The sequence below is a fragment of the Taeniopygia guttata genome, chromosome 7 (assembly GCF_048771995.1).
Source record: "Taeniopygia guttata chromosome 7, bTaeGut7.mat, whole genome shotgun sequence".
Lineage (NCBI taxonomy): Eukaryota > Metazoa > Chordata > Aves > Passeriformes > Estrildidae > Taeniopygia > Taeniopygia guttata.
In genome coordinates this window covers 15,068,113-15,095,228 of record NC_133032.1, presented here as the reverse complement: position 1 = coordinate 15,095,228, position 27,116 = coordinate 15,068,113, and the positions used below count along the sequence as shown (strand labels likewise).

Sequence of the window (27,116 nt, the reverse complement as noted above, 5' to 3'; positions counted from 1 at the left end):
TTATGGTAAATTTTTTGTTGCCTAAAAATTTTGTGTTTCAAAAAGTAGTCTGATTTACTGCCACAGAACCTCTATCATGTCGTGGTCTCTCTGACAGTGGTCTTGCTGTGTTTCATCTTGCTTTTCAAGTGTAGTGATATAAGTATGACTAGTTTAAATAACATAGATCAGACTGTAAGCCAATAAGAAATGCTCAAAATGACATGTTTGGAACTTATATGAGTGTGTTTATATGTTTATGTATGAATATGTCCATATAATAATTTTTATTTTTAAGCCACTTTGTCTCTAAACCTAATGATAATTAATGTTGCCAGCAGCGCCAAATGCTTCATGAATCATGTAGGGGTGATGAAGCAAAAGGCAAATTTTAGCTGAACTGATCCTACAGCTTCATTTCTAATACAGCTTTTGAATTATTTCAGCTACCATTAGTTATGTCTTCAGTCAGTTCTTGTTTAGGTGTTCTAGGCAGGCTGAAAAACAGTACAATGGTTGAATTTTCCTGCTTGTTTTCTGTGCAGATAGAGGATTAAAGGATGCCATGAGATGCAGGTTGGAGAAGACTGTTTTCTCCTCCTCCCTGGTGGGAATGGTGCTACTTAGAGTAATGTAGGCAGAATTATATCTGTCAGGCTGTTTCTGGAATGACACTGTGGATGCTGGAGCTGACCAGCTCTGCAAAGAATTTGAAAGTGTCCTGCTGTAGTTCTAATTGAATTTAATGCTTTGCTTTGATGCAGGCTTTTAAAAAAATCATTACTTCTGCTTGTATGATTTCTTGGCTTACAGCTGTGTGTAATGCCCAGGCAAAGTAATAGAAGTGTTAGAAAATTTGAGGTAAAGTTTAAATTAGGGTGTCAAACTATTTAGGGCTTTTCTACCTGTTTGATGAGAGAAGTGGTGGCAACATGGAACAGTTGAGGATTCTCTACAATGCCTTACAGTCCTGGTCACAGTCCATTGCACTGCATGTCTGTTTTCCTGCTCCTGGCCATTGTTGGTAGGACAGAAAGGGAAGAGAGGTTTAGGAATTTGTAGGCAAGTGGCATATTATTACTCAACTGGGCGCCTGCAAGTTTAAATTTGGCGCCACTGATTGTGGTTACACGGAAAACAGAAGTGAAAAGGGCAGCCTGGAGCATGGTGTACAAGAAATGTCAATGAAGTATGTGTCTCTTTGCAGTGGATACATTGCTTCTAGGAGAAAAAAAATTAAAGATGCTGTGAAGCGAAATAAAGGGGGAAAAATAATATTTAATAAATTAACTCTAAAATATTTCAGAAAATTGTACTGGGTGGATGCCTACCGAGATTGTCTCTACGTCTCTGAACTTGATGGAAGATTCCGGAAAAAACTGGTGGATCGGTGTGTGGATGCCAACAATACTTTCTGCTTTCAGTATCCCAGAGCAATTGTTGTTCATCCAAAGTATGGGTATGACCTTCCAAGAGTCCTTCTCCTTTATTTTGCGAATAATCTTGCACTATTCTGAAAATCTGAAGTAAATTTGGGCTGCTTGCATTTAGATTTCTGTGGCGTTAGTACTTATTTGCAGCTTAGGAGAAATAGTGGCTTGCCAGTTGTGGGTGTATATGCATGGCTGTCAGCTACCATTGGAAGTGGAATTTGGCTCCATATGGACTAGGAAGTTTTGACTGCAAGGCTAAAAAGGTTGATAGAAATGTGTATGATTTGGTAAGTGTTGGGGCTGACTGAATTAAATTGTAATTGCACAAGTGTCTGCTGTAGCAATTAAACTAAAAAATATGTTAGATTGCTTCTTCCTCAATCTCTGCTTTACTTCTGTGGCAGGAGATACTAAATTTGAGGCATGACTTCTAGTATTTACTTCAACAGTCCTAACTCTAAGTATTCATTTGAACAGACAGATTTACTGGACAGACTGGGCAGATCGAGCCTATATTGGACGAGCTGGCATGGATGGCAAGGAGAAGACTGTAATCATCTCTACAAAGTTAGAGTGGCCCAATGGACTTACCATAGATTACACCAATGACAAGCTCTACTGGACAGATGCCCATCTAAATTATATTGAGTATGTACACAGAAAATATTAAAACGACTGAATGATCGCTCATGTCAGATTGTGGTGGGAGACTATTGGTGCTGTAAAAGGAACACATACTTCTGCCCACTGACTATAGAAAACTGGAGTCAAAATGTCTGGAGTAGTAGATGATACACAGTAACCGAGTTGCTACATGTAGTGAAAATTGTCCAAAAATTACAGTGAAAAAGTTCACAGACTGTACTAAAATCTACAACTTCTCTGTGTCTAGTTATATAGCCTGAACCAAAGCAAAATTTACTATAAATTCCCTATTTTTTGATTCTCTTGTTTTTGCTTATAGATGAGAACTGAGCTGTAACTAAGCTAGTTATGTGCTAATAAGTTGTATACAAACCTTCAGAAGGTGTCTGAATATCCATAAGTATGATATGGAATTTCCTGTTGGCAAATGGGATTCTTTTGTCAATCAAGAAACATCTATACATTGCTTCTAGTACTAGAAAATTCCCATCTAAATAGCAGTAAAAATGAGCAATAGTTATCTGACTATTTAAATGATTTTAAAACCTCACAATACTGAAATATTTTGAAACTAATAACTTGTATTTATGTTAGTGTTCATATTTGTATTCATACATAGCTGCACATTTAGATTTATATTTGTATTTACTTCTATTCTTCTCTACATTCATTCTTCTGGCAGCCTTTTCTATGATAAAGTATTAGAGATGTCTTTTTAAAAATGTAAGTTAATTGTATGTATGTTTCTCTCTCTCCTCTCTTGTATTTCATAATTTCCCCATATAATGGGGAAGGTGATAGAAAAATGTAAAATCTTGTCAAAGATAACTCAGCAAAGGAGACTCTAAATCAGAAAGACGTAAAATTAAGAATATGGGAAGCCTATTATTGTCTTTAGTGTTTTATTATTAGCAGTCTGAATCATCTAGGCAAGCTAGTCTCTTTTGTGACAAAAATAACTCAATCTTAAGGCAATAAATGTGCAAAATTTCATTGTTCTAGCTAATGTTCTTCTGGAGGACTATACATTTCAGTGGGTGTTACTCTATTCCTTTTATTTCCCTGAAATAGCCTGTTTTTCTTTCCTCCATATATTAAAATGAATTTGCTAAGGATGGTGATCTGTCTTTAGGGCATAAAGAAGCTGCAATTCTACTTTGCATGTTTCTGGTCACCAGTAATGAAAAACCATAAGCATGGATAATATGTAAAGAGAAAAGGTGGAAAGAAGTTTAAGCATTTAGCTGAATGTTTTGCACAAACTTTTCTTTGTGGAGGTACTCTGACCTGGATGGACATCATCGTCACACAGTATATGATGGGACTCTACCTCATCCATTTGCAATAACAATTTTTGAAGACACAATATATTGGACTGACTGGAACACAAGGACAGTTGAAAAAGGAAATAAATATGATGGATCAGAAAGGACTGTTCTTGTGAATACCACGCACAGACCATTTGACATCCACGTTTACCATCCATACAGACAACCATTTGGTGAGAAAACAGAATTAGATTTGTATTTAGAAGGTCAGGTGTTATTTGGGGACTAGTTGTAAAGGACTCTGAGTGCACTCAACTTTTGCTTTTGCTGTGTGGAATAAAATGCACAGAGTAAATGTAGGCATCTAGTTTACATTTATAAATTGCCTCTTCTTTGAAAAGCGGTGACTGCTAACGCATAATTTTAAATTAGTTTCTAAAACGTCATGGCTTGATAGCATAGATTTGGCATACATGAAACAACATATATTTCTCTTGTGAAATGCCTACTTAGCTAGGTTTTGGTTCTCAATCTCTTACATTTAAGGTTTCAAAACAGTATTAAAGGAATCTACCATAGATTGAAACCTTTGCGTTCTGGAATTTACAAAGTATGGTAATATTTATTCTTCTTTTTAACCAGTTAATAATCCCTGTGGCACAAATAATGGTGGTTGTTCCCATCTTTGCCTAATAAAAGCTGGTGGTCAGGGGTTTTCCTGTGAATGTCCCGATAACTTCATGGTCATACAGTTCGGCAATACAGCCCACTGCCTCCCAATGTGCTCGAGCACCCAGTTTCTCTGTGCAGACACTGAGAGGTAAGTCCGCTGCTCACCATTGCTTTTTCCATGTGTTTTTAAGGATATATTTTACAGTTTAGTCTGTTCAAAAGGGCAGGAAATTAGGGCTTCCTTCTGTTCGCATTATGAATTTGTGACATTGCAGAGAGAAAACCAGGAAAATACAGGAAGACAGGCTTTCGTTTTGGAAAAGTACTTCTAGGCTGGTTCCTTAAGTAGTACTTTTAAACTTTTCTTTCTGTTATAGGCATTGCTGATGTAGCAAAGTTTGGGTTGTTAGAAGCATGTACCTCCAGAAACCATTTATTGTTGAATTCTCAAACCTGGATTTTTTTTTTTTTAACATATTTTACAATGTTTCTGTTTCTACCAAATATATACTGTCTGCCAGTGGCCCAGGAAAACCATTTAGCTGATGTAAGGGCACGTTTCTAACCCCTTTTACTGAGACAGCAGTGGAGGGAGAGGAATGGTGATATAAAAGCTCTTGTACTGATGTATTGCCCTGGAGCCTATGAATCAGGTGTGCTTATTGGGTTGCCTTTTGAAGCAGTGTTATAATGGTAATCCCTAGTGAAATTTTTTGTGTTAAAATGTGGGTGAATTATTGAAATATTACCTCATTAAATGATTGATCTAAAAAATATCAGTGAGGATTACCACAAATGAACATAAAAATTAGATCTTAATTATTTTCTGTGAACTTCCTTCTAGAGGTCCACCAATATAATCTGCTTATCATCTGTTTCTGGTGACAGTATTCTGGCGTGTTTTTATTAGCATTTGACATATGAAATAGAAGACATAAAATTCAAGATGTGTTGGATGTTTCAAGACTTCACTAAGACAAGACTGTCTTTTGTGCTGTGAAAGAATGGTTGCACATCTGTAAAGCCGTATCCTCAACAAAGAACACACTGTTTTCTCTCTGTAGGTGTATTCCCATCTGGTGGAAATGTGACGGGCAGAGGGACTGTCGAGATGGCTCTGATGAGCCCCCAACCTGTCCACACCGGTACTGTCCTGTAGGGCAGTTCCAGTGTAACGATGGGAACTGCACAAGTTCACATTTCTTATGCAATACCCAGCCGGATTGCCATGACAGATCAGATGAAGATCCTGTACTTTGTGGTATGTTCCAAAAAATAAATCAAGCTGTTTTGCCAGTATAAAACATGTAATCAACATGTAAATTTTATAATCACTATCCCTTTTTCAAAGATAAAAAGGTGAGATAGACAGATGCAGTATTCGGTAGTCTTGCACCTGCTGGAGCAATTCACCTCTGTGCAAGCAGGGTAAAGAAGAGCAAAAATGTACTATATCAAAACATAAACAACCCCTGTACCTCCAAGACAGATTTGCACTAAGGTAAATTACAATCTGAGATATAAAATATTAGAAACAGGACTCACTTTGTTTTGCTTTGAGTAAAGGTATGGTGATTATGAAGAATCTAGGGCTTCCCAATACCCAGGTCAGTCTAATTTTCCCTCTATTCTACTTTGTGTGATGGGACATAATTTTTACATCCTCTGCATTGCACAAAATCCAATTTATGTGGGAAGATTGGTTTTGTTAGAGCGGTTTGTGATAGCAGTCTTATAGAAACGTAGCATAATTATGCTTGTGGAATAATGTTAGCTCCTTAAAAACCTATGCTATTCCACATATTTATGTCTAATTTAAAAAGCATATCCTTCCTTCTCTTTTTGTAAATAATGTAGTTCTGGCAGTTGCAAGCAAGTAATATAAAGCAAGGGGAAAGCAGTGTGGTTATATAACAGATAGGGTCATTGTCTTTCATTCCAATATGGTTCTAAGAATGACAGAATTAAATGAAATGTCCATTTTAACTGAGTTTCAAATAGCTAAGATTTTAAGTGTGCCACAAGGGAGTTTAAAAGTAGAAGTATGGCAGCTGTGTAATGCTGGGTACAGCATAATATCCTGGGTACAATAAAAATCTGTTTAGGTCTATGTAGTTCCTTTTACTTGTTATCTCGTGCATGGTAACAGAATCCTTTGGCCTAGAACATCAATGGAAATTGTAATACACTGTTTTCTATTGAACAGTTTGGCAATGTAGGTAAAAGAAATTAGTAGAGTGGAGTATGGTAAGAAATTCTGAAAGTAAAGTTTTGACTTCTGTTTTCAGAGCTACCCCAGTTTGCCAGCACTGCTGATACCACCTGTCAGTGCTTTGCCTTTTGGGAATAGAGGCTATATTTTTGTAGGTTGTGCAGCTGATATTAGCATGGTCTTCTCCTATGTTTTCTGTCATGTTGATTTGTAGAGAAACAGGCTTATTAGGCAATACACACCTAAGCTGATAGCATGGCCAGAGGCAAAATGCCACTTAGCTCCTCTGTGAAGTGAGTGGGAGCCCCTGCCTCAAATCATGTTGAATGCTGGGTTTACTTTCCTCTGCTTTAGGGGAAGGTAGTATATGTCTTGCTCCTAGAAAACTGTAGAGCCTTAGTGAGCTTGGCTGAAAATGTGATGTGAAGTTAGAAATGTGTACCTTAACTGCTTTAACCGGGCAAGTGTATGTGAAATTTTAAATTTCTTTCTGGCTTTGTTTTTAACTGTTGATGTAAGCATAAGGGCTCAATTGATATAGCAGCAGCAGATAATTTCTGTAAGTTTCAGTATCCTAACAGCTGATCTGTATTCTTTCAGCTAATCACCAGTGTGAAACTCATCAGTGGCAGTGTGCCAACAAACGATGTATCCCAGAAGCCTGGCAGTGTGATAGAGAGGATGACTGTGGTGACAACTCGGATGAAGATAGCGCTCACTGTGCCAGTAGAACCTGTCCCCCAGGCCAATTTAAATGTGACAATGGCCGCTGTATCCCACAGTCCTGGAAGTGTGATGTGGACGATGATTGTGGTGATAACTCTGATGAGCCATTCCATGAATGCAGTAAGCACATAGCTGTAGTAAAATGCCTACATTAAAGTGTACTAAAAGCAGGTTGAGCCATATAATTTAATTTTCCTGAGATTGAAAGCTTATTGGAAAGGAGTATTTTCTGCAACCTAATTGCATTCATGTAGTAAAGAGTGTTAGAAAACATGGAGACTGTGTGATAATTTACTTTATACTTATTCTTGAAGGAGAGAAAGCCTATTTATGTTGGCCAGATTATCAGAAACTGGCAGCATCTCACTCTGACTTTCTTGATGCTAGGATTTTTCCTATATAGTGTAGCAAGTCTCTCTGAACGAATGGGTATCTTCAAGAACTTGTGACCAAGTTTTTGCCATCTGAGGAGAAGCTGCCTCCTCTGGCTTCCACATTTGGGGCTATTGCCTGTGTCAGCAGCTCTGAATAGTTTCGTGAAAAACCCAATGAGTGTGGTTTGATCCTGTGATGGATTTGTAGCATATGCAGAATACAAGCAACTAGATTGGAAAAGATAGTAAAATCAGATACATTTAATACTTTCTCTTTTACAACATTAAAATTATCAGACAGCTCTTTTTAGTCAAAATAATTGACTATAAGTCATGACAGGTTAGGAGAGGAAGAAAAGCAAGGAGGACAGTTAGTGGCTAAGTAACACAATTAATTCTGACAACTGCCTCTTTCAGTGGGACCTGCTTATCGATGTGACAATCACACACAATTCAGCTGTAGAACCAACTACCGTTGTATACCATTGTGGGCAGTGTGCAATGGCAATGATGACTGTAGAGACAACAGTGATGAACAAGGCTGTGGTAAGTTTGGAGAAGGTAATTTCAACGTAACTTTGTGCTTAGGATATTTCTTCAATTTGCAAACACCCACATTTTCTGAAAGTCCTCAGCAATACTGTACCTGGCAAAGACTATGCTAATGTGTGCTGTTTTGTTGGCAAACCGTCTACACTTCAGAGGAGATGACTTGCAGTCCTTCTGGAGATTTCCGCTGTGACAATCATCGATGTATCCCGCTGCGCTGGAAGTGTGATGGAGATAATGACTGTGGAGACAACTCTGATGAGCATAACTGCAGTGAGTTCTTGTTTTGTTCATAATTATATAGTCTCACTTGTGACTTAAATATCCTATTTTTTATGAGAACAAGGCAGCTCTAAAATGCAACCCTTCTTTGTTTTATATGGTAGTCTCTCTTTTATTTGCTGAAATACCACACTGATATCACAAGGATGCATTCTGGTTACATAAAAACACTAATTCATCCAGTCATCACAATAACACAAATTACTGTTTTCCACTGAGAAGTGATATTTGAATTTTATCCTGTGTGTAAATGTATAGTTTCTTAAACAATAATAGTGGATCTTTTTTCTCTTACTTGAGTTAAAAGCTTCTGCATAATTCTGTGTTGAAACAAAGTCTGCAGTGATTTTCCTTTTTTTTCTGTGTCAAGAGGGACATGGAATATCTAACATATTTAAAGAGTACTTGGGGGTAATGATGTTTTAACATCATTTAATTTTAAAGATTTTACCTCTGCCTACATTACTTTTGTCTGGTTGAATGAGACAGGCATGGATGTTTAACTCTACACCTGGGAAACTTTTCCTATTTGTACATTGATTTTAAATGAAGGTCCTCGTGAGTGCACAGAAAGTGAATACCGTTGTGACAATCTGCGCTGCATTCCTTCCCGGTGGATCTGCGACCACGATGATGACTGTGAAGACAATTCAGATGAACGTGACTGTGGTGTGTATTATCTCAATGCTACCTCTTACCTGTTCACACTGTTGTTTCTAATGTTTCTAATAATAAATTATTCTGCAAAATGATCTTTTATGGGAAGCGTCTTTACAGAAGTAATGTTCACCCTGTCTCGTTAGTCACTCCACCGAAAGTAGAGAATACCACAGTTTTAGTAGTCTGGGATTTTCCAGCATTTTTAGAAGATTGTTCTCAAAACATAAAAAGTTTTTCTGTCTTTGAACAAGAAGACATTCCAACAGTTACTTCTGAATCTTTTCAGACCTAAGAACCTGCCACCCAGGTTATTTCCAGTGTGATAGTGGACACTGTGTTGCGGAGCGCTTCAGATGTGATGGAAATGCAGACTGCCTTGATTTCTCTGATGAAGCAATTTGCCGTGAGTTATAAGTTTTGCAATCGGTGCTCACTGTGCTCACTTTCAGAAAGATTTGCACTTTTCCCTATTTTTAAGTGAGATGACTCCTTAGAGATATAGAATTCTGCAATGCTCAGTGATTTCAGTAAAAATTCAGGATAAGCATAATATTTTGAATCAGTTTTTTAATATAATAATGGGTTGCAATATCTTACACTGATTGTAAAAACATTCTTGAAGGTAGGAAATTCATGTGTTTACTAAGTCCAGGAGAAGATACACATGTGATTTAATTCAAAATTTTCACTATCCCATAAGCACTGCAAGAACCAAACTGTTTCAGTTGTACCAAATTCTAGCAAGGTTTGTAATGTGATTATTTTCTATAATACTCAAAGCAGTGTAAAGTGTCCTAAAGTATCAGTGAACCCAAGGAAATAATATACTTTTCTATTTCTGTTTTCCTTTGGTATATTGATCTACTGTGAAATAAATATCTGTAGCTTGCCTGGATCTACAGCTGCAGCTGTTTACCCAGAAAGTATTGTTTCCTGTTGTAATGAAAATATTTCCTCTGTGCTCTATCTGCATTGACTGACGTCGGCTTTTTGGGTGATTGTGTTGGTTCTGACTTACATGTTTCCATGATCTTAGGCTTCAGTACTTGGGTGAATTCCTTTCTCTTTATGTTGGTATCAGGGCAGTTCTGTATATCTTGCCATTTATTTAATTTTAACACCTGTGCTTTAAGTAAGAAAGGCATCTGCACAGTACTATCTTTATTTTTCTGATGGTTACCACATCCTGCAACATACATAGCAGCAGTTGTCTTTCAGAACCTGAGTTATAAAAAAATTGACTGTTCTTAAATGGAGAATAAAATGTATGAGAAGCCATTGAAAGGGCAAGGGTATGGTTTATTTATACAGAGTGGTAGAATAATATTTTTGGTTTTTCTTTGGTTTAGTTAAGTTCCTTTCACAGTTTTTACAGAATATGAGTGGAGGTTTTTTGCAATATCAACGTGACTCCTTTTGAAATTATATAGCTTATGTGCTTCTTCAATCATTCCTGTTTGGTGCAAGTGAGGGTAATTATCTTTTTTATTGAACTAGATTTGTCAATAAAAAATTCAAGTAGCATTTGTTAAATTAATTCGTTTATTTTCAAAAGCTTGTCTAACATAAGTTGTTTCAGTCTTCATTTAAACCTGAATTAATTACTTGTAGCTGTGAAGAAGTCTGTTGTTGCTGTACATCTTTGAAGCACCTCATATAGTATCTCCTATTATGGAGATAAGTGTTTTTAAGAATAATATGGGGTTGAAATGAATATTTTTCATGAAAATGTAAAATTTTTATTGTAATGAAAATGTCGTAATTTTCTTTTTTTTCAGCAACACGGTATCCTAATGGTACATACTGTCCACCCATGCTGTTTGAATGCAAAAACCATGTCTGTATTCAGCCATACTGGAAATGTGATGGGGATAATGATTGTGGAGATGACTCTGATGAAGAACTTCACCTTTGCTGTAAGAGAGAGGAATTATATTAAAATGAACAATATGCTTAATCTCTACATATGATAGATCAATTAGAAAATAAATTGTAATTACTTGGGATAAGTGCTAAAAATCTTGCTTTACATGCATGTTCATTTAATTCTGTGACAATATTTCTCACCACTTTGCAGATGTTTGTGTATGTGGTTATGAAAGCAGAGAGAGGAAGCATATCAGAGAGATAAGGTCACTATTTCATGTTTTTCAAGTTGGTTATCACAAATAAGAACGTCAGCTTGAAATAAAAGATTAATTCAGATAATGTATATTGTTGCAGGTGCTGAACTTTCAAAGCTATTAGTGTTGTCAGGACATCTTTGTAAATATGACTGGGAAGTCCTGACTTGAGGTCTAATAACTTAGGTGTTGGAGGTGCTGCTTAAACTGGTTTTGTCAGTTATGTGCTTAAATAGCATGTTGGATTTCCAGTCAATTTTCTTCATAAACAAACTTAGAAACCTCAGTTTTATATGTAGTTAGAGAATTTGTCTTTGGCCAGAGATGAGGTACTGTGTTCTGATAAAAAAATGTGTAACATCCTAACATCACCAAAATATTCAGAAAATATTTTTTGTCTGACTCACCTTTTGAAATATACAAAACATATAAAATATTCCAAGAGAAAAGTGATATGAATAATTTGTGATCCAATAGCCTAAAGTATCAAAGTGTGACTGATTGACTTCTGTGCTTTTAGTGGATATTGCTTGTGAATCTCCATTCCGTTTCCGGTGTGAGAACAATCGCTGTATATACAGTCATGAGCTGTGCAACCAGGAGGATGACTGTGGAGATGGAAGTGACGAGAAAGAGGAGCACTGTACGTTTATAAAAATTGAGCATGAAATTCAGTAATTTTGATGTGCTTAATAATTAATAATACCAAAGGGTTGTCAAAGTTAACCTTAGATAATGAAAACAAGAGCTCACTGTGAAATAATTTTAACTATGGTTATTGGTACTATGTATTTATAGCTCTCTTTACAAGTAGCAAAAATAGGCAAGCATTTGTCTGAAAAGTAAAGAGCATGATTTTCAAAACAATACTAGATTTTATTATCAGCACCAGCTACATATTTGCTTATCTTATTATGGACTGTACCTAAAAGGAGGAAGAGGAAAGAATTTGGCTGTATCATAAAATTTGATGGGATGGCTAGGTGGGACTTTTAAAATAAACAAATGGTAATATTTCCTGAAGTTGAGGCACTGTTAAGCACATATTAACAGTCTTGATATTTAGGCCTAGACCCTGCAGCAGCTCTGTTAATGTTCACTAAGTTTTTGCCCTCAGATATCTTACATAGTTTTCGCTGACTGTGCTGTACATTTTAAAGTGTCATCATATTTTTGGTTGCTTAATGATGTTATTGGCTGGCTTTATTGTACAATATTCTAAATCTTAATAGTTTACTAATATCTCTATAATTTTTTGAAGTCTGCACTAGGTATATGAAGTATATCATTAAAGGATATTAGTAAGTTTGCACTATTAAAAGGAAAGTTTAGTCAACTATTAACTATTAACAGACAGAAGAATTTTCCTTCTGTCTTTTTTTATAAAACAGCAGGACTTCTTTCAGTTCATGGAGGTGTGACTAGAAACCAGGATGTTCCATCCTGGTTATGGTTTTTACTTTTTACAGACTTCCAAAGTAGTCTTGCCACTGTTTTACCAGATGCCATCAACTTCCCCATTAGCAATGGGGAATAGGGCTGTTGGTTGGTACTTCGTAGTTTAAACTGTGACAGAGTAATATTTCTCTTCTTGATTGTAGGTAGAGAGCCAACACCAAGACCTTGTAAAACTGAAGAATTCAAGTGTAGTAATGGAAATTGTATTCCCCTGCATTATGTCTGTGACAATTACGATGACTGTGGAGACCATTTTGATGAAATAGGCTGCAGTAAGTAATAATATCAATGAAATACAAAATTACAATGCTGTTGAAATAGATATTTCTGAAACTGAAAGCAATGAATGTTTTTCCTTGAATACCATACTAAGAAGTATTGTTTTTTAAGTAGCCTGTGTGAATTTCCTTACTGTTTTTTAATAAGCCTGTTCTAGGATTATTTAGTTAGCAAGGACAATATTTACTGTTTTCATTCTTTCATTATTCTAGTTTATTTTGTTTTAATTCTTTTCCGTTTTCATTTTTTTTGTAAATGTCTTCCAAAAACGTATAGATGTGCTACTTAGAGACATGGCTTAGTGGCTCTTGGTTTATAGTACAACCTGATGATCTTAAAGACCTTTTCCAGCTTGAATGATTCCATTATTCCATGAAATTCAGTGCTCTGAACACAGTCTTTTTTAGCTTAGAGTGTTTATGCATCACAAAAAAATAAAAGATTTTATCTTGGTTTTGATCTTGTTTTGAAATAGGTTTTGTTACAGAGGCAAGAACATCCATCTATTTCAACCATAATTACAATAGACTAACCTATGGGGTCATTAGTGGGCAGACTCTGAACTGATATATGTTGCTCTAGCTCTGTTAAAAATAAATGTATATTGAGATGCTTCTTTATCCTTTTTACAGAAATGACCACAGAATTTCCCAAGCACCACTAGTCCTTTGCCTGTTGGCCCTCTCAGATCCTCCATACAGCTTTTATGAACTACTTATTATATATTTACCAGCAACTATTTAAATGTAAAACCTTTGAGTTGAACTTTGAGATGAGAGGTATTCCATGAATCTCAAAAAAACCCAAACAAAACCCCTAACTTTTTATGTCAATAAAAAGATGCAGAATGGTAAGATGCAGAGTGGTAATATGAGCATACAGCTGCAGAGTTGTTAATATGAGCATACACTTGTAATTTCAATTTGTCAGGCTGTGATGGCATCAAGTGAAAGTGTGCCAGATGCTACACTGGTGATTTACAATCCAGCAGACTTCCAAAACACAAATAACTTGGAAGCCTATAGTGTAGTCCATTTTGAAGCAGCTGATTTCTCTGTTTCAATTACCATCCCAGTGGTCTTTAGGTAGTATAGCCCAATGCAATGACTTGATGAAAATACAGAAGTATAAAAAGGCAATGAAGCAATGTGAAACAGACACCTTCTGATGTCTGTGTTCAGCTCTTTGGGGATAATTGTGAATACGGATCAGATGGTAGCATTTGGAGCCTTTCTAACATCAAATACCTGCTATAATGAAAGTGGAATGTTTGTGTGTGTATGTGTACAATGAATTTATACTTCAACATGTGTATGAAATTGAGCTGTTTAAACTAAATTTAATCAGAACTTGAATGCATATATAAAAAGGAGATAATCAGCTTAATGTAAAGTTTTTGCCATACATCTGTATCTTTTCCTCATGATCTTTCAATGAGCATACTATTTATCTTTTCTGATTATATAACAGATTTGCATTTGTACTCAAGTAGTTTATGCATATATGGAGTATATACGAATCAATAGAATTCTATATGTACTTTTAGACGTGTAATTTTCATTATCTGTTACAGACTATTATCCCTGACTTGGCTTTTCCATTATAGGAATGTTTTAAAGGGCAGTGCTTTCTGTACAATGACCTGTACTGACTGCAGTAGACTTTAGATTAGGTTTGGCATGAACTACATATCATCTTTTCTCTAGTTTCCAGATGTTAATAATGTAGAGCCTGTATTATGCATGATATCAATTGAGACTATTTCTTGTTCAGCTGATAAGAAAGCACTGGATAAGAATGTGCCCTGTTGGCAAAGTTAGGCATTAGATTAAAATCTTTTAAACTCTGCAGTTTCTGCAGATTGGTGGTACTTCAGAATGTAATTTCTGTTAAGGAAGGTGTGCTTTGATGATTATGGCTCTTTTCCTGACTCTCTTCACTAATTGACAGCTCTCTTAACCACTGGTTACCATTGTCTTCCAATCTTAATTAGGAAAAAAAAAGAAAGCAAAATAACTTCATCTATCTGAAAACTATTTTTAATTGTAACGATAATCAAAATTATTATGCTTTCCCCTTATCACTTCATTTTTTGGTTATAATTGTATTATTTGCTTTCTTTCTTTCTTTTTCTTTCTTTCAGATCCTGGAACAGAGCGAACTTGTGTGGAAAATATCTGTGAACACAACTGTACCAATCTGAATGAAGGAGGCTTTATCTGTTCCTGTAGGCCAGGGTACAAGGCCAGTGAAACTGATCGCAACTCCTGTGAAGGTATTTTTAATATTAATAATGTTGTCTCACTGATAAGTGTTCAGTGACCTGTCCCTTCATCATTCTAATGTGATCACTCATTTTCACATTCTAGCAGGATTTTTATACATTTATCAGATGCTTCCTAAAATGGTCTGCTGCTGAATCATGTTTTCTAACATGTATGCCTCATTCAACAAAAAATTGCCTCCACAGTTAAGACTTCTTTTAAGCTTTTGGTGGCTGGTAGATATGTTTTTGCTTTACAGCACATAAGTTTTGTCATATCTGTGCAATCTGAGGGGTAGAAATGTGATAGGTTTTTTTTCCTTATTGAAAACAAACTTATTGCAGGTTATACTCTCCTTCTGTTCTGTTCTTGAACAGACCTACAGTAAAGGTGTGTTGTGCCATATTTTTGCCCTGAATTTTATGCAGATAAAATGTGGTGAGGAGTCTACTCAAAGGCCATGGTTTGTGGTCATGTGATATAGTACCTTCCCACTTGGTGTTTCAGTATGTTTTCATGAGAACCCTTCTGCTTATTTCTCCCAGCTGCTGTGGATAATTTGTGTAGCTTTATTAAACACAGTCCAAGGCCACTCCTCCCTTTCCTGCCTGCTGATATTGTTTCTGAGGACTATGTGTCTTGTCATTTCAAGAAAGCTTTGCTTTTGCATCTCATTTTAGTCATACCTCATCTTTCCTTATTGATTTAACACAAAAATACATGATCAAAAATGCATCTCTGAAAATAAAAACCTGTTAAGCAGGATTGCAGTAATTAATGGCAATCTGTAGTTAAGACATGGTAAACAGCAGATGAGTGATGAGGAGTTCTGTTTGATAACAGATGCTGATTTCAAGGATCACTTAGATCAGGTTACTGATCTTTTAGAGTATGTGGGGAAGGCACAAACCTACCACTTCATGGAGTAAAGATGACCAGCATCAAGATTGGAAGAGGTCTTTAAGAATATGCAGTCCAACCATCAACCCAGCACCACCACTGTAACTAAATCACTAAACAGTTACCCAGCACCAGATGTGGATGCCTCTGAAACACCTCCAGGGAAGATGACTCCCCCACCTCCCTGGGCAACCTGCTCTGATGCCTGACCACCCAAGAGTGAAATTTGTTTTTCTAATATCTAATCTGAATTTCCCCTGTCTCATCTTAAGGCTATTTCCTCAGCTCCTCACACTGCAGGCAGCATAAAAGAGACTGGCTCCCACCTTACTACAGCCTCCCTTCAGGGAATTGTATAGAGCGATGAGGTCACCCCTGAGACTCCTAAAGACTAAACAAGAAAGAAATCAAGTTTTAGGGATCTTTTATCTTCTTATGTCTAGATATCAATGAGTGTGAGATCTTTGGAACATGCACCCAGGACTGCAAGAATTCCAAAGGAAGCTATGAATGTTTCTGTGCAGATGGCTTCAAGTCTGTGGGTGATCAACAAGGGAAACAGTGTGCAGCTGATGGTATGTTAACTGATAGCGAGATTGACTGCAACCTGTAAAGAGCAAATGCAATATAGCAACTTTATGAATGTAATCCTCTCTTTTATAAGAGGATAATGAAAGCCAAACCTTATTCTGTGAGATAATACTATCTGTGTATTCCACCTATTCCATAATTAGGAATGAAAGTGCTCATCTCTGTTTCCAATTGTAAACATTTGAAATGATACCTTGATTTGTATGCCTGCCTTCATTTCTCCTGAAATTTTCTGCAAACAAAAACCTGTTGTCAGAAGGAAATTAATGCTGCCTATTCCTGAAGTTTAGATTTTTTTTCAGCAAAATAATGCATCAGAAAAAAGTTGCATTCAACTGGCATAAATCAAAGGCAGTTCAATGACAGGCTACCACTCATTGTTCATGGACTGATGCACACAAACAGAAGGACTTTGGCCAATGTTTCAAATCAGCCATTGACTTTTTATCATAGCTCAATGCAGTGACTATCATGTGTGGCAGTCCTTGAATAGGTAGAGGTGACTCAGAAAATAATAGTAATAGATCATTAATAATAAAAATAAAGAGGTGAAGAAAATAGAAAAAAGTGACAATGCAGCGGTGTTATATAAAAACCAAAAGCAGTACTGTGTCTAGAAAAGTAGTTACACTTTAGCAGCTTTAAGAGCTAAATGATAGAAATATGGTATGTCTAGTCAAATGGTAAAATCTTCAGAACAGAATGCCTGTGACCAAACCTACATGCTACTGGAGGTTTTGAAACTTAGAAATTATTTGTAATATGAAAAATACTACAAGAAAATGAGGTCTCCAGGTTGCCCATCCAGGGGCCTAGTTCAGCAAATGTTTGTTGCTGAGTGTTAGGCTGAAAATGCAAAGGATGTTTACACTTCAGTTTCTGCCTGGCTGCCTGTGTGTGCCTGTGTCAGAAATCCAGTTCTTTGATAACCTTCTTCACAGACTTTGTTCAGGAAGCATCTAGACACACAAAGTGTTGAAGGCTAAGTGATAGAAGATAATATAATTGTAGCTGGTAACAATGAAATTTGTTGTGCCTAAGTCCTATTTCTGTAGCATAGAACTCTGACCTGCTTTGTCGTACAATCTCACAGACCTCATAAAAGAGGGCCTGATGAGATGTTATCAGGCTAACCCAAAATGAAATTGAGGCCATGAGAACATTAATCTGAATATGGATACATTAGAAGTCGCAAACTATAAGGTAGAACTTGGACATATTATGGCTTAAGGGATTGAAAATTTATTTATATTTTCAAAATAGTTTGCTGTACTTTGAGGGGGAATGTGGAACCACGTAGTGTATAGTGGCATTCTGGTTTTGAGATGTGGTGATATGCCAACAATGTAATGTTTAAAAATTTTTAAGGAATTATAAGACCTCTATTCAAGGTCTATGGTGAAAGGGATAATACTACCCTCAGTGGTAAACATTTCAATTTTTATGAATTTTGGGAAACCATGAAGTTTGAATAGCTCTGAAGCTTTAGAAGAGGCCCTAGATTCCCTCTGCTTCTTGTACAAATGCAACATGTGAAAATCCCATTTAGTTTTAATAAGAAATGACTTTCACCTGTTTTTTCTAAAATGAGAAATACATTAGAATAAAATCATGATTGTTTCCCAGGTAATCCTCCTCTGTTACTGCTGCCAGATAATGTGCGGATTCGAAGGTACAATATCTCATCAGAGCAGTACTCTGACTATATTGATAACCAGGAGCGCATCCAAGCTCTGGATTATGACTGGGACCCTGAAGGGATAGGCTTGAGTGAGTATGCTAATAGTCAGCCATGCAATGGCTGGTTTAACAAGATGCATTTCTGCAGCATGGCTGTTTAATTTACACTGGAAAGCAAAATCAAATTAGAGCAACTGGCCAGGTCTCTGTTGAATGTGCCCCTCCCCTCTACTCATTCTCCGGCATCACTGTGGTTTCTTTTGATGCTTTAATTTAGTTTAGCTGGATTTTGATCTGGTTTTCCTTTCATTTTGGTGTGAATTTAGCTGTAGAATTGTGGCTTTTTAGGATTATGCTGCAATAGAAGCCTCTGCAGTTCCCAAACCTGGCCCAAGTCTTGCAAGAACTTAAACTACACAGGAATGACCAATACATCCCTGTATTAACTTATATTTCTGCTTCTTCCTCAGGTGCTCTTTTTTTGCTATTTCCACAGGGCCACTGTTCTGGGACATACTTGTTCCCTAGGGTTATGAGAGTCTGAATTTCTCTCAAAGTCATGTGTAAAGGTTTCAGAGCTAAGATCTTCTGCTCTTGAAAAATGTGACATATATTCCTTCATAATCTAGCTCAAGATGACTTTAGATGTGTATCTTGCATATGATGGATGACTTTAAAATTTACACACTTATACAACCTTACTCATAAATAAATGTGGCTGGTAACTTCACATAAGAGCCTCAGAAAAATTGGAATTTTCAACAAATTTGCAATTAACTAGACATTTCTCATCTTTTTTTTAAGGTATTGTGTACTTCAGCATTCTGGGACAAGGTTCTGAGTTTGGAGCCATCAAACGTGCTTATCTCCCCACATTTGACAGCAGTAGGAACAATCCAACGAAGGAAGTTGACTTGAATCTCAAATACATAGTTAATCCTGATGGGTTAGCTGTTGACTGGGTTGGAAGGTAAGTATACTGAAAAACTAGAAAAATGCTGTACCTTCAATGTGTCAGTTTCTGAATTTGATCTGGCTGTGCAAAATCCACTTTTTTCTTCCTTATGAATTGTCTCTGAACATGTCTAGTCTGAAGGTAGTTCAGAACAATGTAGTAAGCTGTCCTTGCCCAGACAGCAGGTTAATAGATGTGCATGTGACTGACTTCATCACATGTTCTGTGTGACTGCCAGATCAGTTGTTCATCAGTAAAGTAATAATACATGAGCCTCCATGTAAGATGGATTCTTCTTCAATGACTCAGGTACGCTCCAGGGACCAAGCTTTCTTTGCTGCCGGAAGGAAAGCTCCCCAACCCACAATGGAATTTTGTCATTTATCTTTGCCCATTCCTTACCGACCCTGTGCTATATGAGCAACCCCAAAACAGAAGTAGCTCTGAAGTTTGATGAATAGATGCATTTTCTCAGAAAATAGTTAGGTTTTTGTAACTGTGTTTCAGAGGTCTTTGTCTCTTTTACTGACTGTGGATTTTTTTAGCCTAGAACATGGGCTAATGATTAATTTTCTATGATTAATTTTTTAAACTTAATCATAGAAATCATGAGATCACTCCCTTTTTTACTAGCTTGGAGAAGAGCTGGGACAAAGTTGGGCCTGACTCATGGGAGTTTGATGTTTCTGGTGTCATTTTATCTTGCAATATAACTGTTAAAGTATGTGATGGACAGGCATAGCTGTAGCTCATGTGGTATAATGTTGAGAGGAACCTGATGTTTGTAGATGAACACTATAAAATGTAGTCAGGATTCTGTTTGAAGCTGAGTGGACAGAAATTACAGAGATTAGTCAACCTTCTGAATGCTATTGCCAGATTTTGGATACAAAATAATGAGAAGGAGTGAAAAATGGTATCTTTCCTTCCAGCAGTTTAGAGATATAAATTTTAGGGTCTGGGCTAGTCCTCAGGTTATTTTGCTGTTTGCTTCATAAACTGGAGGCACCTAGAAAACAAAATGTCTCTGAAGGCAAAAGGGAGTGTGTGAATTCTGTTTGGAAATTTATATGGTCATGAGAGCAAGCATCCAGGATATATATCGCAAGCATCCTTGTGAGGCTTCAGCTTCATCTTGGTGAGCAACTTCAGCACTTCAAATATAGTGCTGCACTGATTTCAGAACAATGTAGAAAGGTATTTAAAAAAAACATTTCATTATCTGCACATTATATAAAATGCTACACATGGTTTGAGACCCTTAGTCTTGCTGCTCATCTGCCAAATAGAAATTACAGTATTTTTTCACATTCCCAGGCCAGCTAAGAGATAATTTATTCAAGCAGAAGGCACTGTGTGATTAGTGAGTGCATAATAATGAGTTTGTTTATTATCTAAGGTAAAAAAAATTATAAAGGCATGATGATAAAGATAAACAAAATTCAAGGAAGAGTAGACTGAGCACGCTGTTTATTAGGACTAAAAGCATTTTCATCTGATGTGGGAACAATTTATTCATTAGTATCTCTGTCAGAAGACAAAAGTCTAGAAAGGAGCTGTGAACTAATAAGCTGCATATCTCCAGAGCTACTGCATAAATTACATGGTTAATTAATTTTTACTTGTAATGAACCTCATCTTCTCCTGAAAAACAAGTCTTTAAAGATGCTTATTAGCCACTTCTGCTGCTTAAAAGTAACAATGAAAGTTTTCAGTAGCCCCTCTGTGAAGATTATTTGACAGGGACCAGAGGTAGCTGCAGAAACTTTTTCACAGGAAAAAAACAAGTGAGCCAACAGATCATAGACATTTGCTAAATTTACCTATATTAAGGGTCTGTATATTCTATACCAGTTCAATAATCAGTGCAGATTCATTATATTAATTTTCTTCAAGTTTGCTAGAGTTTCTTCTTAAGTTTTTTTATTCCTCTTCCAAGTATAAACTATTTACTTTTGGAATGTTTTGTTTTATGTAATTCAGACATCTTTACTGGACTGATGCAGGGACTAATCGCATAGAGGTGGCAAAATTAGATGGACGATATAGAAAATGGCTTATTTTTTCTCACCTGGATCAACCAGCAGCTATTGCTGTCAATCCAAAACGTGGGTGAGTATTGCAGGATTTATCAGAATTATTTTCAATGCTATTTGAAACAAAAAAAACCCACTGTGGTAAATTTTTCAGGAAAGACTAAGGGAATGTTTTCTGGAACTTCCTTTTACTAACATTGCAACATTTGTGAGCATGGGAAAGCATTTTAGGATTAGCATTAATATGGATGCTTGTGTTGGTGATAAGGCCAGATGGTTCAAATAAAAATCACTTTTCTACATTATTATGTGCCCAGCAAATTTCTGTTGCTACTGAAATAGGGAAATAGATGAAAGTGTCTGTTCACCAGCTCAAAGCAGGACAGTCATAGCCTCCTCCATGGGGGAAAGCAATGTAAATGCACTTGTAGATTCAATAGCTGGGCTTGCTGCAACTTGGATTAAATGGTAGATCATGAGATATTTTGATATGTGCTTCTCTCAGTTGGAGTACAGCAGCATAACTCCCTGAAGTAACATGGATGCTACAGCTTTATTGTGACTGATGGATGTTTTTTCTGGTATTTATTGTTCAGTGAGATCTCTGTGACCTTCCCAATCACATCAGCAAAACATAAGTTGCTGAACAGCTTTTTTTTTTTCCATTGCTGACCTTTTCCATGAAACCCCAAAGGATAATAACAGTGACCAAATTCTGAACTGTATCCATTTCTCATTCTGTCCTTTCAGGCTCATGTATTGGACTGACTGGGGAAGGCAACCAAAGATTGAATGTGCTTGGATGGATGGACAACAGAGACAAATGCTGGTCTCGGAAGACCTTGGCTGGCCAACTGGTCTTTCTATTGATTATTTGAACAATGATAGGATCTATTGGAGTGATTCTAAAGAAAATATAATTGAATCCATGAAACCTGATGGGACAGACAGAACCATTGTACTACATGGAGGTAAGAATGTACTATGCAATTAATATTAACCAAGGTGTCTGCTAACAAGCATTTGGGCTTCACAAGTGGGGCTACATTTGGGAGCTTTTCAAACAGTAAGTCTTGATAGTAGTTTCTCTTTTATAAAATTATCAATGACACACCAGGCTCAGGGATGCCTGGTAACTGGACTCCCAGAGTGGAGTTTGTGATCCAAATAGGAAACAATGTGGAAAACTAGATTCTTGCTTTTTTATGGTTACTATTAATCAGTATTAATCAGTGTGGGCACTGAGACATGAAGAGGTCTGGCACATGAGGATATAAATATATGATGGAATGTGTCTTAAAATGAAAGCAATAAATCATGTATTTAAGCTGAAGAACAGAAGTTTTGTCTGTTCTACTGGAGATTTGCTTGCTTACAGTCTGTTATTTGGTTCCTTTGAGAAGTAGGCAGTCCATACAGCCTTGATGTCTTTGAAGGCCATTTATATTGGATAGCTAAAGAACGAGGAGAAGTCTGGAAGAAGGATAAATTTGGAAGTGGAGAAAAAGTGAAAGTGCTGACCGTAAATCCATGGCTTACCCAAGTGCGCATCTATCACCAGCATAGATACAATCAATCAGGTGGGTAGTCAGGATCCCAGTGAGCCATTTCCTGCTATGAAATTGAAGTTGGTATTGATGTCTGCAAAGAGCTTAGTAAACTGTTGATAACATGTCTATTAGTAAATGATAATATTAGTTTCTGAAAACCTAAAAATTAAATAGAGGCTGACAAGTATTTTCTGCACACCCAAAATGAAATCAACAGTGGAACATCATACACACGTCTTTCGAGTCTCTAAAAATGACCCTGTCATTTCTCTTTTCCTCCTCCCTCACGAGGACAGTCATAATATATATTTATCCTGGCAAAGTGCTAGTCATTTAATACTTGGAGTAGTTTGTTCCTGGTGCTATATGGGCTCTCAGCAGCCATTATCACTCCCTTTAGAATGTAAGGGTGTAAGAAAAAGCAGAGAGAAAATGTGGTGTGTTGACACAATTGACTATGGAATTGCACTGCCTTACCTCAGGAATATGCTCCATTGCTTCTTAAAATTTTTATCACTTTATCACTTTTTCAGTGCCTAATCCTTGTAAAGATGTCTGCAGCCACCTCTGCTTGCTGAGACCAGGAGGATACACCTGCTCATGTCCTCAAGGGACTCGGTTCCTAGAAGGCAGCAGCACAGAATGTGATGCAGGTAGAATATTTTGTCAAAGTGGAAATGAAATCAACAGAAGCTTTTCTTTAGGAATACAAATGCATTACTGAATTAGAAGTATGGAAAGATAAGCTAACTGATGTGATAGATATTGGTAAGTCAGAATATCTGGCTTTTATTCTCAGTCATCACTGATTTGTGGTCATCTTGTATGTTTTCTTTAATGTCTTTGCATGCCATTTGTAAAATGGATATAGGTCTGTCAGTCCAACCAGAGAAGACCCAGCTACAAAACTGGTCACACTTTCTGATTTTTGTTTTGAAATACCAAAATATTTTTTTAAGAATGCCTTGATTTCAGAACCAAGAATTTCTGACAAAATACAGTTAACAACTTTATTTACAATTCTGTAAAATCTCTTACTTAATCAGTGTCATAGAAACTTAAAGTTTACAGAACTCAAGATTGTGGACAGAGATAACTTCTGGATAATTATAATCTGGAAAGCCTTTTAGGCACTAGAATTTCATGCTTTGTTGTTGCATTGTAGCAAAAACCCCCACAGAGCTTCCAGGAGCACAAATCAAATAGAATTTCTCAGTCTTTAATGAAAACAGTGAAAATACCACTGCAGAATTTCTATTTCTCTCACTTTACCTTTCAGTGGTGTGGGTGGTAGCCAGATGTCCTTGTACTTGTCCTTGTAACATATCTTTATTGTATTATGATTTGTAGCATCTTTCCTATGGTTAATCTTCTCTGAATTATATTCTAATTGCACTGAAAGAGAAAATGGCATCAATTTTACACTGCCTTACCTCTAGATTACATTTTCTTAATAATTATTAGTGTTCCTATTGCCATGTGATCTGCAGAAAGAGGTGATAGTAATATGTAATAGTGAATGAATGTATGCAATATGTATTTAAATTCGGTATCAATAACTGTGTTGATTGCATTTGCTAATGGCTGCTTATTGCTCTGGGGACACTGAATTTGATATTCTTTACTCACACTACTATATATAAAATGTTTGGGAATTAAGAAAACTGTGCTTGTGCAGTGACCAAACATAGCTTTTGTACATATATTTAGTTTATTTGGTCCTATTGCAGCTACTGAGAGACAGCCTGTATAACCTCTTCCTTTCCTGGTTTTTGTGCCCCATTTACTTGAAGGGTGTTTTACCTGTAAGAAACATTGTAGCAACATACTTCCTTCCTCTGGCTGATAATAATTTTGTGACAAAATACTATGATCTATGTCCATCCTCAATCTATAGCCTATAATAATGGCTCAGATCCAGGGCTTTTCCTTGTTAAGTACACTTTTCTGACAGGATATCCAGAGCTCTTACTGAAGACTAGTATGATTATTTTCCCCCATTTAGATCAGCATTAGAGCAATGCTCTTCCGCTATGTGTATATCTATCCATTGTTTTTCTTCAAAAGTAATTGCATCCCAGTTTGGCCTTCTCTGTACAACTTCCTGCTGGTAGAATGGAAGAGTCTGGACAAAAGAGAGAAAGCATTGGTGCTTTCTGAATGCAGAGGTTAGAAGGGTGTTGGGCTGTATTGTGTGAAAAAAAGAAAGTGGGCAGACACACAGCTCTTGAGCTGACTGTGATTACACTCTACTAAGTTGTTATGTTCTGAGAAGAGGTTTTGCTTCAGTTAATTTAAGCCAATTTGGCAGAAAAAAATAGACACAAGAGCAGCAAGCACATGTGCTATCAAAACCAAAAATTCTGAAAAGCAGCCTGTGAGTTTGCATATGCAAGATCTATAGAGACAAAGAAAATGCATTAGTGGTATTATTTTGTCTATTGAAGATGTCTTGATAATGCATATATGGCTTCTGAATTTTGCAGCTATTGAATCCCCTCCCACAATGCCGCCAGCTTGCAGGTGCATGAATGGTGGAACATGCTATATAGATGAAAGCAGTCTTCCCAAATGCAAGTAAGTCTGTATGTTGTTAGGGTAGTCCTCATTCAGACTGTGCTGGTTTAGTCTCAGGAAAAAATTAAACTCTTTGAAATTGGTTGGAAACACTTCAGAAGGTGTCATACATCTGCAGTAGCATTTTTATAACAACTGTGAAAAAACATATGCATAAAAATATCAACAAATAAGGAATGTAAATGTATCAGTTTGGGGGGAAAAAGCCCAAACAAAACCAAAAACGGCAAACCTCTGAAGATTCTAATAAAATGCTATACCCCAAAATTATAACAATGGAAAAGTAACTCTCAATAAATGTAGCTTGGAACAGCCAGCAGGTGCCACCAATGCTCCACTGAAACCAGATCTTCTGATTCAGCACTTTTTATTTTCACTTTTAGTTCTCTGAATATAGGAGACATAATATATTTACATATAGTCAGTGCAATATATAATTATTGTGCATGGAGTTAAATTTTCTGGGTTGTAGATAAACATTTCAGAATATAATCATAAAGCTGAGATCTCAAACTTAATAAAAGCCATTCAGTCAGCTATCCTTCTTACATTTACAGATGTTCTTATGGATACACTGGGAATTATTGTGAAATAGGATTGTCAAAAGGAGTCCCTCCTGGAACAAGTAAGCTTCAAGAATATATTGCACTTGACATTTGAGCTAAAGAATGTGTAATACCTCTCACCATGATACCTGTTCAGGGTCAGGCTTCTAATTCTCTGGGCTCTTTTTTTTGCACTGAACTATGCTTGCTTGAATGTTTTCTTATACTTCTGTCTTTGACAGCAGCAGTAGCAGTGTTGCTGACAGTCATACTAATCATAATAATTGGAGTGTTAGCAGTTGGAGGCTTTTTTAACTACAGACGAACAGGCTCCCTTTTACCAGCGCTTCCCAAACTACCAAGGTATGTTTTGAAGGCTTTCAGAACAGGAATGGCTGTGAACCTGTGAACTGGAAATGTATAGTTGTTTCTAAGTATTTCTGAAAAATCAATTTTTTTTGCTGTGTGCCCATTCTCGTGGAGTATGGGCAGTGCAGTGTTGCAGCGACTCCAGTGAATTTTTCATTCCAAGCAATACTATAGCTGATCATTATTGTCATCCTTTGTTACTGAGTAGATCCATGTATATAACTGAGTAGATCCATGCATTTGTCTTTAAATGAGCACTGAAGTAAGAGTGGTCAAAATGTAGGTACATTTTGTGAAAGTTTATTTCATTGACATAATTTGATGTCTACATGACCACACAAAGGTATTTGAGATGAACTTCTGATCAGAACAACTTCTGATGCTAGTTTGCCAAAATTCAAAGTGATAATTATGCTTAGAAGAGCAAGTGAAAAAACCTGTATTATAAACTCTCTTTCTGTGTAATCTCTTCTACTTTCTTTTTATTTTTATTTGTTTGTTTTGGGTTTTTTATAGTTTAAGCAGTCTTGTAAAATCTAATGAAAATGGCAATGGGGTAACTTTCCGATCTGGAGCAGATGTGACTATGGACATAGGAGTCTCTGGCTTTAGGGGAGATTCTGCTATAGACAGAGCAATGCAAATGGTAAGGTTTAGCTCTCAAATATTTTTTTTAATTGTCTTCTTTAATGTAATTAGTAGCTTATAGAAGGGAGCCTTTTATATATAAAATGATAGTGGGATGATAAATGTGTTCTAGAAAAAGAAGTGAACAATGATTGATAGTTTCCTGAAATAGCTTTTCGTAATTTGAAGGCAAGGACAAATATACAATGTTCTTTAAAATAATGTGCAATTTTCCAAGATTTATATAGCAGAAATGAATTAAATTATTCTCTTTTGTCTTTAGTACGTTCATGGGATATAAAGGGAATGAGTAGACAAATGACAGCATTGTAACATGGAATTTTTTGGGACCTTTGTGCTCC

General features: G+C 36.5%; 1 protein-coding gene across 6 annotated transcripts in view; it reads left to right on the top strand.

The window, feature by feature from the left end:
• LRP2 (LDL receptor related protein 2) overlaps positions 1 to 27,116 on the top strand; it is a 112,558-nt gene that overhangs the window by 81,081 nt on the left and 4,361 nt on the right. For 2 of the 6 annotated variants that reach the window (XM_072932211.1, XM_072932209.1), the window contains 25 exons: positions 1,286 to 1,438; positions 1,890 to 2,060; positions 3,335 to 3,558; positions 3,968 to 4,145; positions 5,062 to 5,258; positions 6,810 to 7,055; positions 7,727 to 7,855; positions 8,012 to 8,131; positions 8,693 to 8,809; positions 9,087 to 9,203; positions 10,579 to 10,716; positions 11,444 to 11,566; positions 12,525 to 12,653; positions 14,804 to 14,935; positions 16,268 to 16,399; positions 18,042 to 18,185; positions 18,900 to 19,065; positions 21,034 to 21,162; positions 21,837 to 22,057; positions 22,487 to 22,666; positions 23,170 to 23,289; positions 25,123 to 25,213; positions 25,771 to 25,838; positions 26,001 to 26,121; positions 26,644 to 26,773. In XM_072932211.1, the coding sequence (XP_072788312.1) occupies positions 1,286 to 1,438; positions 1,890 to 2,060; positions 3,335 to 3,558; positions 3,968 to 4,145; positions 5,062 to 5,258; positions 6,810 to 7,055; positions 7,727 to 7,855; positions 8,012 to 8,131; positions 8,693 to 8,809; positions 9,087 to 9,203; positions 10,579 to 10,716; positions 11,444 to 11,566; positions 12,525 to 12,653; positions 14,804 to 14,935; positions 16,268 to 16,399; positions 18,042 to 18,185; positions 18,900 to 19,065; positions 21,034 to 21,162; positions 21,837 to 22,057; positions 22,487 to 22,666; positions 23,170 to 23,289; positions 25,123 to 25,213; positions 25,771 to 25,838; positions 26,001 to 26,121; positions 26,644 to 26,773 (3,676 nt within the window). The remainder of the gene's footprint in view (positions 1 to 1,285; positions 1,439 to 1,889; positions 2,061 to 3,334; positions 3,559 to 3,967; positions 4,146 to 5,061; positions 5,259 to 6,809; positions 7,056 to 7,726; positions 7,856 to 8,011; positions 8,132 to 8,692; positions 8,810 to 9,086; positions 9,204 to 10,578; positions 10,717 to 11,443; positions 11,567 to 12,524; positions 12,654 to 14,803; positions 14,936 to 16,267; positions 16,400 to 18,041; positions 18,186 to 18,899; positions 19,066 to 21,033; positions 21,163 to 21,836; positions 22,058 to 22,486; positions 22,667 to 23,169; positions 23,290 to 25,122; positions 25,214 to 25,770; positions 25,839 to 26,000; positions 26,122 to 26,643; positions 26,774 to 27,116) is intronic. The other 4 variants (XM_072932212.1, XM_030277432.4, XM_072932210.1 and 1 more) reach the window with 3 other exon arrangements.